At 40.6% G+C, this 12,386-nt stretch overlaps 1 protein-coding gene across 12 annotated transcripts in view; it reads right to left on the bottom strand.

Moving 5' to 3' along the window:
* Positions 1–12,386, bottom strand: part of LOC145350833 (mitogen-activated protein kinase kinase kinase kinase 3) — a 309,442-nt gene that overhangs the window by 134,634 nt on the left and 162,422 nt on the right. For all 12 annotated transcript variants that reach the window (XM_080200175.1, XM_080200176.1, XM_080200178.1 and 9 more), the window contains exons 10-12: positions 11,759–11,821; positions 11,594–11,675; positions 11,399–11,509 (exon numbers count right to left, since the gene is read on the bottom strand). In XM_080200175.1, coding sequence (XP_080056301.1) covers positions 11,399–11,509; positions 11,594–11,675; positions 11,759–11,821 — 256 coding nt within the window. The remainder of the gene's footprint in view (positions 1–11,398; positions 11,510–11,593; positions 11,676–11,758; positions 11,822–12,386) is intronic.

Here is a 12,386-nt window from a genome sequence, read left to right as displayed (position 1 = left end):
GTTTCATCCTGCTCCATGGAGTGGACCCTGGATTGGAAGATGACCTTGGAGGCCTCCCAGGCAAAGGGCTGGCTCTTCACTTCCCAGCGATTCTCCTTGACATCAACCCCCATCAAATACAACTGAAGCAGATTCTGCATGCTTTCCTAGAGTCAGGTCATTTCCCCCTGTCCCTTCCTGGCCTTCTGAACTCCTTTGTGGATAAAGAACCTCTTGATGTTGCCCTTGATGGTTTCCCACCACAGCGATGGAGACTCAAAGAAGGGGTTCACGGTTCTCCAACCACGGAGAACCCTTCTGAGTTCTTCAAGATTCTCTGGGGTCAACAGCTCTACATTTAGCTTCCAGGACCTCCTGTCCACTTTCTGGTTTTCCTCTAGCTGACAGTCGGCCAGCAGGAGGCAGTGGCCAGAAAATAATGCCGCTTTGACATTGGTGGACCTGACCGTGAGCACGTGGGATACAAACATGAAGTCAATCCTGGAGCGGGACAGACCCGTCTGGCCACGAACACGTGTAGCTACGCTGCCCTCCATCTGCTGGGTTGCTGAAGACATTGTGCAACTTGGCATCTTTGATTGTTTCCAGTAGGAGTCTGGACGTAGTGTCCAGTTTATTTTCAGCCCTGCTGAATCTGCTGGCCTCGTCTATAATGCAGTTAAAATCCCCACCCAGAATGATTGGCCTGGAGGTAGTAATCAGCAGTGGCAGCTGTTCAAAAACTGCCAGCCACTCGCTCTTGACGGCAGGGGCATGCACATTAATCAACCTGAGAGGGTAGTTCTTGTATGTGACGTCTGCTACAAGGAGGTGTCCTCCCACCACCTCCCTAACTTTGGAGATGGTGAATTTGCTTCCTCGCAGCAGAATGCCTAAGCCAGAGGCACAGCAGTCGTTCTCTCCTAACCAGATGGACAGTCCATGGGACTACACACTCGACCAATGCCTGTAGCTGCTGAGGTGACGTATTCCACACTGCTGCAGGAACAGGTCAGCCTTGACACTGGCCAGCGAGGATAAGTTGGCCGCACATCTCAAACTGTCTTTAATACTGCGTACATTTATGGATGTTTTTTAAAGACATTTTTAAAATTTAAAAGATTTGGCAGTTCTTACATGTCTTTCAGTCAGCACGCTGCAGGTGCTGCATGCCTGTGGTGCTAACAAAATTCTGCAGGGCTGAGGTAGCAGTCCGACCCTGCCTCAGATCCCTGACCATGACTGGGTGACATTGTCGGTGTTGCATAGCCTTTGGTTTGAGTTGGGGTTGCAGACCAGTCTCCGCCTTAGAAGTTGTCGATTCTGTCAGTATCCTCGTTTCTGTTTTCCTGGCTCAGGGGTCATCCATTGGCTGGATGGCCCCCGGCTGTTTCATGTCTGAGGTCTGTGCCTGCTGTGGTTCCTGTGCCACTTTTGTGTTGAGCCCCTCGATGTTCCATCGGCTGCCAGCTTTCTTTCCCTCGTCTGAGGTGGTGTCACCTCTGGAGGCTCTAGCTGCAAGGGATTTTCTTTTGCGGGTGTTTTTCTTGGATGTTACGTCCTACCAGGGCCCCTCAGGATCTAAGATCTCCTGCTCTATTGCCTCTGCACCCTCTGCTGGTGGTGGTGTGGATGTGTCATCCTGTCGTACTAGGGAATCCACCTTTGCATCAGAAGCTTTCTCCATGCCAGCTTTTGCGGTGGATTTCTTGTTCTCGGAGGCAGTAGGAGTACTGACATTAAGACTCAGTAAATAACTACATTTTGTACTTGGTTTAAGTGCTAAATATAGAATCAGTAAGCTGCTCAACATTCAAACATTTTGTGTAGTATTCTGCTGCTCCTCTTGCACACAATTTCACAAGGGGCTTTAATCTCAAATGTTAAGTCGTGTAAAGAAATGTACAAGTCACAGATAGAATTTCTGAGCAGAGTCACTGGAAAGTTGTGGCAGAACTACAGGGATTTATCATACAATAATAGCATCCCTACAGTGCAGAGGGAGGCTATTCAGTCCATTGGATGTGCACCAACTCTCTGACAGAGCATCTTACCCAAGCCCAATCCCACCTCATTCCCTGAACCCTGTACGTTTACCTTAACCTGAAGTGCGAGATGGTGGCAACCAGACCGAGAGAGCTTACCAGAAGCAGCCCACTGTCCTCCAGAACAAGGTGGCGGCACTTATGGGCGAAGGCAGCAAGGAAAAGCTTCCCCGCTACTATCGTAACATGGACCTGGGTTTCAAGACTCCACGCGAGGCCATTGAGGGGATCTACATTGACAGGCAATGTATCAATCCAGGATCAGATCCTGACCGGTGTTATGAGTTAAGATGAAGATGCAGCGAACCACTGTTATTCACAGAAATTACCTGCATTACATCAGGAAGTACAACTGCTTTGAGAAACGACACAAGAACATGTCTGTTCACCTATCACCCTGCTTCAGGGATGTACAGAATGGCGACAGTGTGACTGTGGGGGAGTGCTGGCTCCTCAGTAAAACCATGCATTTCAATGTCCTCAAGGTCACCTAAGCCGCAGAAGCCATAATAGTTCCAGAAATTTTGAATTGAAATCAACCACAATAAATCCTTTGAGAACAGAAAAAAAAAGGGGCAATTTATCATGGCCTATCTAGCTAATCTGCACATCTTTGACTGTGGGAGGAAACAGAAGCATCTGGAAGAAATTCAGGCAGACAGGGAGAGAACGTGCAAACTGCACAAAGACAGTCACCCAAGGTTGGAATTGAACTCGGGTCCATGGTGCTGTGAAGCAGCAGTGCTACAATTCTGCCCTGAGTAGGGTTTTTTGCAAGAATTGCAAGTGATTTGCATTGAATTTCTGTTTCTAGATTATTGTTTATTAAACACTTGCACTTCAGATCATTTATCTTCTCATTCTTCTCCCACTCCATTCATACCGACACAATTTTAACTACTCTCCCCAGTCCATATTGGCATGCTTCCCTTTCCTCCCCATCTCACAGTGACTATCCTCTAATTTTTACTTCAAAAATACTTTGAACTTCTACTTGATGCCATTGTTGCTGTGGAAGAAACAGACGATGCCATACATTGCGGGCGGGAATTCCTGAGCTACCGAAAACTAATCATCATGGAAAACAGCTGGTGTTATGGGTGCCTAATTTGACAAAACCACACTGAATTCCTTTTGAAGTGTAGTTGTTGTTTTGTCACTGAATATGATAACCAATTAGCAAACTGTGAACGCTCAAAAACAATAAAAGTATGAAAAGTTATAGCTTTTGGAAGCAGTGGTTGAGGAAAGAATGCAGATCACAATAGAACTCTCCATTCTTTTTGTTTAAAAAGTGTCATGGGATCTCTTTCATCCACTTGAACTTGCAGATGGGAGCTCAGTTTATGGCTCCTTCAAAAGACAACATAGAATTCCTCCATTGATATTGCAACCAATGTTATGAGCTCAAGTCCTTTGATATAAAAAACTTTAAAAAAATTCAAACAGAATATTTCGTCACGCTTCAAATTTGCTACAAGTCAACTCATTCTCATGTTACCAAATTACAGTTATGCCCGGATCAGATCAGTAGCAATTTTGACAGTGATGAGGAAGATGTGAATTGAAACTAGACTTATTTTTTCACTAATCACAACTCATACCCAAGTATAAATGGTTACTGCACAAAGATGGTAATACTGTCCTTGAACTAGTTCAGCCAATTTACCCTTTGCTGTCCTAGTTGTCTGGTATTAGAAGTGTCTGGTTGTGATGATACTGTGCTATTTTGATATATTTTGTGTTTAAGATGGGGTTGCTTTAAGAGGCAATGTTATGTTACAAGAGTCAATTAATCTGGTAAATATGCAGCAGATGCTAAGAATGCAGGCTAATAACTGATTTTAGTTAGAATGTGTTACTTTTAGATCTTTTGTTTATGTTCTCCTGGGATTTTAGACTTGGTATCTGTGAGTTTTGATTAGGTTGATTGACAGGGGCAGAGCTATGTTATTAATGGGAGGAGTTAAGCATGCACAAAAGCCAGTTTCTTTTCATACAAGCACTTGCAGGATCCTATGAGTTCTGATTAGGTTGATTGACAGGGACAGAGCTATGTTACTAATGGGAGGAGTTAAGCGTGCAGGAAAGCAAGTTTCTTTTCATACAAGCACTTGCTGCCTGAAGAAAACAGGGCCGATCCAAAGGCTTTTGGAAAGCTTCAAAGCTTGGTAACTGAAGTAAAAGCAAGTATGCCTGTGTTTTGCTAACTAATTTTAAAGAGATTTAAGTCTACAAGGAAAACGTTGCTTGATTGGAACTCATAGTAATAAATTAGCAGTTAAGAATTATGCCTTATCATGTTTAAGTATTGTTCAATTGTTAAATGTTAAGCTAATTCATTTGCTATAATCAAACTGTGTTGTTAAATAAAGTTTGTTTTAATAAAAGCTTCCCAGTGTGTCAGTAAAATTGCACCTAGAGTGAAACATCTTATCCTCACACTAATGCCAAAATAGAAATTTGTTGGGGTCTACTCTGACTTCATAATATACCGTGAAGATTCTAATCTGGCACCCTAGCAAAAACTGGGGGTTCTTTTCCGGAATTAAAAGCTATAAGATAGTTGGATGTTGATGACCTGATATTTCTCCTTTCATGTGTTGCAATCGGTTAGTTTAAATAGGGAGTGCCTTGTGGAAAAATGGCTCTTTTAGTGGCTTTCCTGGGTGTGGAAGAGATCACTCAGTGGTTTACAAAGGGTGGTTAAAACAAAGCCTTGGATTCAGCAAACAAATTACAGTTGACTAAACCTGAAGGGGCACTGAAGACAGTGTTAGTTTCAACAAAAGCTCAGCATCTACATTTGCTAGATGCAGTCTGAATTTGAATTGAATTAGAATTCAATTACAAAAAGAAATGAAACAGGTGTGACAAGAAAAGGAACTGAAACAGCTTGAACAAGAAAAATAACTGACAGTTTGAATTGCAATTAAAAGCAAAAGAAAGAGAGAATGAGGCATTGGAGCACAAAAGGAAAAAGAGAAAAGCACAGGCAGAACAAAAATAAAAAGCGAGAGCATTTGAACTTCAGGAACTAGAAAGAAAACAAACTTGAAGTGATGGAAGTGCAAAAAGGTAAAACTGCAAGAGTAGCAGCAAAAATGGCAGATGATTTCAAATTGGTTTGGTTTTTGACATCAATTTCAATCTATGACGGATTGAAACTGGGGAAGAGAAATTCTCAGGTAAATGTGGGTTAAATATAGATCTGGATTGAGGAGCAAAATGGAGACCATTACATATTCAGGCAGATGAAAAATGGCAGAACTTCATCAGTGGTTACTGAAAGGTGGTGTTGCAGGTAGCACGAGTTCCAGTAGGTGGTCATTTAGGAGCAAAGGAAAACCCAAGCAAAAATACAAAAATGCTTTTATTGGCCTGGACTGTGTAAAGATGTGGTTGAATTTTGCCAGACATGTCACATCTGTCAGGTAATAGGAAAACCTCAAGCAATAATCAAACCAGGCCCTTAATACCTGGCATTTGAGGAACCTTTTACAAGAACGCTGATTGATGGTGTGGGATCCCGGCCCAAAACAAAATGTGGGAATCAGTACTTGTTGACTATAATGGATATGTCTACTAGATTTCCGGAGGCCATTCCATTACGTAATATTACAGCTAATAGGATTGTAGAGGAGTTACATTAATTTTTTTTTAAACCGGATTCGACTGTTCACAGAAACTCAATCACATCAAGCCTCCAATGTTACTTCAAGGTTATTCATGGAAGTTCTGGACAGCTTAGGAATTTGAATCAACTGTGTATCATCCAGAATAGCAGGGAGCTTTAGAACGGTGGCATCAAACATTAATGTTCATGTTGAGGGTATATAATCAGGATTATCCAGAGGATTGGGATAAAGGAATTCTATTTGTGCTTTTTGCAATTAGGGATGCACTTAATGAATCAACCACATTCAGTCCTTCTGAATTTAGTTTTGGTGATGGCATAAGGAGGCTACTTAAATTGATTAAGGAGATATTGGGGAGTCAATGTTCCGCAGACAAAAGAAAAGAATAACAATATGAAGTGAGACTGTTGGATGAAACTGTATCATTATTCCTAATGAACTGCTGGAATAATGAATCTTGCAGAGTCATGGATACCCAGAGAAATGGTACTGTTCAAAGCCACTGTTCAAGTAAATTATGATGGTTTGTGCAACAGCGTGACTGCCACAATGATCGCTAAAACCATAACTACAACAAATTCTGACACACTATACAATTGGAAATTCTGGAAAGAATTTTGAGTGTACCATTTTGCAATAGAAGTTGAAGTTGGACTCCTAGATTTACTGGGATGTTACCAGGACTTGATGGTTTGAGTTATAAGGCGAGGCTGGATAGATTGGGACTTTCTCCTCTGGTGTGTAGGAGGCTAAGGGGTGATCTTATAGAGGTCTATAAAATAATGAGGGGCACAGATCAGCTAGATAACTAATATCATATCCCAAAGGCAGGGGGAGTCTAAAACTAGACGGCATAGGTGAACGGTGAGAGGGGAAAGATACAAAAGGGTCCAGAAGGGCAATTTTTTCCACACAGGTGGTGAATTTCTGCAACAAGCTGCCAGAGACAGTAGTAGAGGTGGATACAATTTTGTCTTTTAAAAAGCGTTTAAATAATTACATGGGTAAGATGGGTATAGAGGGATATAGGCCAAACGCAGGCAATTGGGACTAGCTTAGTTGAAAAAAGGGACAGCATGGACAAGTTGGGCCAAAGGGCCTGTTCCATGCTGTAAACCTCCACGACTCTATAAGCTGACAGAGAAACTAAGACCAGTTAACAAGAAAGGGGACAGGGATAAAGTAAAACTTCTGATGGCCTTGGATACATACACGTGAAGTTAGAAAGCGTGCAAGGCAACAGGTTCTGTTTAACTAAGTCTGTAAGCTGCTCAATCTTCTGAAGAGGATTACTTCAGTTTGACATTTTGGGATTTTGAAAATCAAAACTACTGGTTGGACTCAGCAAAGGAAATTAAAAAGCAAATCTGAAATAGTTTGTGCCAGTTTGCATTCAATGTAATGTTTTACCCTTTGGATCCTGTCCAGCTCTCTGAAGACATTACCAGAATTAATATACCATCATGACAATGGAATCCAAGCAGAATCAAGAACAGGAGGCCTCTGGAAAGAAAGAGGAAGCAGCTGCACAACACTGGTGAACACAGTATTGGGCTCCTCTTAAGAATATAAATGGGTACTATAACATAATATTTCAACTTTCTCACGTTCCAGATTCATATCAATATGTTCTCAACCACAAGTCGTTTATTCAAAAATGGGCATTAATTATCCATTTTTTTAACCTACTTTGCTTCTGAATTCTTTGACTGCATCTATTAGCAAATTGTTGAAATATGAGAAAAATGTAAAATGGTCCAAGTGTAGCCATTTGCAACAAGGGTACTCTTACATGAACAATTCTACACTGTAAACAGGAGTTATAGGTCTACATCATACCTTAGCTTTTCACGCAAGCAGTCTATTTAGGGAGACTGAGTAAGTTTAAAGACAAAACTTCAAGTTGCACCATAACAGAACGATAGGTTAGTTAGAGAGGATACTATATATGCAAGTTGAATTACAACGTTAAACATATTCATACGTTCAAGGCAGGTAATTAACATGTTTACTCTTTTGCCAAATCTCTCCACATAAATAAATTCAGCCAAAATAGAGCAGAAAATGTTGGTGGAAACTGTCTTGATGTCATACTTTAATACTGATTTAAAGCTTTTTGCATCAAGAGACTTGTCATTTTTAGTTATGTCATTTACACTATGCAGATGAATGCAATTAACAGAGTCAGACCAGCAGGGAGCAGAAGAGAGGGGTAATGGCAGCAACGAAAGCCAGAAAAGCACAAGACCAGCAAAAAGCATAGAAAAGCAGCAAGAGCACGACCACAGCAAGATCAGAACAGGACATAAAAAAATGTTGAGAACAGCTAGAACGAGTACAAAGCAAGACCAGACAGGAGTTTAAACAGCTGCAACAGCAGTGAGAGCAAGAACAAAGCGAGGCTAGTGGGGAGCATAAAAGAACTAGCAAGTGTGCATTCAAAAAAAAGTCTTAGTATAATATCAGAGAGAAGTAGGTAAGTGATTGGTTGGTGAATATATTTCTCTAAACTGAGAAATTAAATACAATGATTGAAAATTATGAGGCAGAAAAAGCAGCATCCATTTACTAGGGTAGAAGCTTCATCTGGTGGTGGTGGTGGTGGTGGTGGGGAGACAAATAGTATATTTATAATTTAGTTGACCTACTTAAAATAATTGCAAATAAATGTTGAGTGGTTTTTCTAAACTTGAAAGCTAATTAGTTAAATATAATCAAATGACAGGGCAGATGATGAGTTACAGCTGTTGCATATGGGTGCCTGTGAGATCTACAGTAACCACATCAGCAGTAAGGGTCTGTAGCTCGATGAATTTCAACTCAGAATTGACAATGTGGTTCCCAGCCTCGGACACCGGTGCAACAGGCAGAGTAATTTACCAGGAAATGTTATTCCAAAAGGCTGTACGCACTCCCTTAGGTTAGAAACTTTATGTTTCATCTGTGATCAGGGGCAGGAGAGTGTGACTACAAGTGAGGCTGGGTCAGATATCCACATGGTAGCAACAAAAGAGTCTCAGCCTTTGCGCTTGTCTAACAAGTCTGATGTTCTTGTAACTGGTATGGATGAAGCAGGGACTGCAGAAAAGATGAGCAAAATAACCATAGCACCATGGTGCAGAGTGTCTTTCAAATCAGGGAAGCTAGAAGAATATAGTAGTAGTCGGAGGCAAATTAGTTTGGGAAATAGATACTGTTCCCTGCAGCCAAGAGCACAAATCTCAAAGGCTGTGTTGCCTGCTTGGTTCCAGGCTTAAAGACCTCAGAGCTGGAAGGTGGGCCATAAAGCCAGGCCCAGAGGGAATCTGACGGAGACAGTCAGGAGCTGCAGCTTCAAAAATGTGACAAAGGTAGGCGACTAGCGGGTGACTACTGCAACTTTATTTTTGCTCTTTAAACTAGGAATCTATACTATGAAATTACTTATTAAATTATTAAGATACATTACTTCCAAGCCTCAAGTTTATCTCTGTTAACTGCAGTTAGTCTTGTAGAAGCATGGCAAGAGACCTCCATCCCTGTTCCATGTGGGAACTCCTGGAAGAACTTTGTGCATGATGATAAGCTGCAATTCTACTTCCAAGCAAAATTGCAAAAATCTAGATTATACTGGAGAAAGAATAACTTGGATTAATTCCTAAAACCCTATGAGCAGCTTTCTTCCTTCATTAAAATGTGTTGTCGTTTCCTTCATAGGTATGACATTTGTGTTGCAATCAGTGGCCAAACTCTAATTTCACCATTAATAAATCTTCACAGAAAACATCTTTCATTCGATCTGAACACTTCAGTTGATTTGAATGCTTTTCTTCAAATGGTGAACTCACAACATATTAAATGAAGGGACTGGCTTAAAAGACTCAAGACTGGCAGTGCATGGAGAACTAAATTAGCAAATTTCATGCAGTCACCACTAAGTGTATAACTATATCACCGCTGTTAATTCGAAGCAATAAAAGCAAACATATGGAACACAAAAGATCTTTGCTACCCTATGCCTGTAAATATGTTATCAATTGTGAGATCCAGTTACAAGCTGTACGTTCCACCAGCATTTCATGGCAATTTTAAAAGTCCACTTAGCCCAAACGTTCCCAAACTGGAAACTGCGGCAGGCCAGGTTGATCGATGCAATTTGAATTTCATTCTGTTTCCAGATTGTTCAGTAACTGGATTATCCAGCCTCTGATGGGACAAGTTGGAAACTGCAGGAAACACCAATTGTACTGATCTGGGTGAGCACAGAGAAGCGTCAGGTGGACGAGTAAGGTGGGTAAGTACGAGAATGAGTGAGAGAGAGACATGAGTGTGCGTGGGAGTGCACCTGTGTGTGAAAGAGCGAGTGTGTAAAACTCAAGCACATATTTTAACAAAACTTTTTAATTATAGCAAACTAACAGAGAAGACTTCTATAAATTAGGTTTTTGTACATTTGTACAATAAAAAAAAATTTCTTTGCAGTTTGGCTCTTCAACACGATAGGAATATTTCAGGAGTTCCTTCAATATTTTTGGAGATCAAAAGGGTTCCATGGTTGGAAAGGTTTGGGAAATGCTGCCATAGAAAGAGTGCAACGAAGGTTCACCAGCTTTGTTCTGGGGGTGGCAGAACTGTCTTATGAAGAGAAATTGAGCAAACTGGACTTGTATTCCTAGAATCTCTACAATGCAGGAGGCCTTTTGGCTCATTGAGCCTGCACCAACAACAATCCCATCCAGACTCTATTCCTATAACCCCACGTATTTACCCTGCTAATCCGCCTGACACTAAAGGGCAATTTAACATGGCCAATCAACTTAATCTGCACATCTTTAGAGTGGAAACTGCAGCACCTGGAGGAAACCCATGCAGACACAGGAGGAATATGCAAACTCCACACAGTCACACTGGAAGTGAACCAGGGTTCCTGATGCTGTGAGGCAGCACTGTTAACCACTGTGCCATATTCTCTAGAACTCTGAACAGTGAGAGATGATCTACTTGAAACTTACAAAATACTTAAAGGAATAGACAGTATTCCTGGAGGTAAGATGTTTCCCTTGGTTGGGAGTCAAGAGCCAGGGGGGCACAATTTCAAAATAAGGGGGAAACCACACAGAGGGCTATAAATCTTTGGAATTCAACATCCTAGAGAGCTGTGGAAGCTGAGTCACTGAGCATGATTAAGGTAAAGATTGATAAATTTAATAACAATAAGGTGAAGTGTCATTGAGTTAGTGTTTGTAAAAAGCATTGAGATGTCTGATCAGCCATGATTGTATTGAATGGCGGAGCAGGATCGACAGGCTGAGTGGCTTACTCCTGTTTCTATAAATGCTGTCCAATTTATTTAATCTTAGAGGAAGCCAAAAGGGTAGAAAATCTGAAAGTTTAAACATAATGACCTCACATCATCTACCATCCTTAATGTGGCAGTTCTCCATTTCATTATAACATTATTTATAAGCAAACTAATGTATCAATGCCATTTATAAGTACATCACACAGATTAGGATCTCAACAGCTCAAAAAGGTTGGAAAATTTTTACACAATATCTAAATGCAGAGCATTAAAATCACCATCACTGTTGACCAAACAAATCGAAACAGGAACAAATCGCATTTTATTTGAATGGATGGAATCCTATTTTCCTGTATTTTAAGGGCTGTAAAATAGTAAACTAGCCCCACGGTCACCAAGGATATTTAGATGAAGAAAATACAAAATAGAAACATGACCAATAAGATATGTTTTACCTCAGGATCATCATCATCAAAGTCATGGTAACTGGAATGATCTGGGTTGTTCAACTTATCAAGCAATTCTGTAGCAAGTGCACGATTCAGGGACTGTGCCACAAATGGGTGCTAAAAAAGAATTTGAAAGGATAAGGAGATTGTTTAAATATTAATAAACATAAGTAGTCACGGCACAAAATTCACTAAACTTGCCTGCAATAACTTTTCAGCAGTAGGTCTCTTTTTGGGGTTTTTCGTAAGTGCCAATTTTATAAACTGATGAAAATTAGTTGACCTGAAAGGAAAACATTCTGCAATTAATCAACCTGGAAACTGGATAGATCTGAAAAGACAAACAAATATCCAAATATGTCCTACCATTTTATCTTGTCCTTCAACTTCGGAGGCTGGAAGTTGCTCTTCGTCATCAAAAACAAAGCCCTAAGAAAACAGACAGCCTTAAATTATAACTTTGAATGGACATGTCACATCTAATAAAGTCTGTACTCGGAATTAGAGTTGAAATTTGGCTCCCTCAGGACTGGATTTAATCAAATTAATGTCAATGAAACGAGGAATTACCAGCATGCCCAGATTCAACATTTCTGATGGATCATTTTCTCACCATATTTGCATCTGCGTGCATTTCCTATACAGTAATGTATCAACAAGTGTCCATGAACATACTTGTTTTCAGTTATTCTTTGTACTTGCCTCAAGCACGATTTTAAAATATTTGTTCACTCCACCCCACAGTTTTTTCGTTTTTCAGTGTTTTGTTCTGCTTGCTTTTCTTTCCTGCCTCAAATTTATGTCTCATTAATTCTTGAACTGCTATTTAATTCTTCGGTTATTCCACCTATTGCTCTACCTCTGATCTTGGACACTGGAAGCTTACTGAGTAAGAATGCAAGCAAAACTTGAATAAGTGACATAAACTCCCACTAGCAATTCATACCATGCTACTAGCGTTCATTCTTTTCATTCCTTTCTGATGTCTTCCTGT

This window comes from Carcharhinus amblyrhynchos, chromosome 12 (assembly GCF_965287045.1).
Source record: "Carcharhinus amblyrhynchos chromosome 12, sCarAmb.v2.hapA, whole genome shotgun sequence".
Classification (NCBI taxonomy): domain Eukaryota; kingdom Metazoa; phylum Chordata; class Chondrichthyes; order Carcharhiniformes; family Carcharhinidae; genus Carcharhinus; species Carcharhinus amblyrhynchos.
The sequence above is the reverse complement of the archived record's forward strand: the minus strand, read 5'-3'. Positions and strand labels throughout refer to the sequence as shown.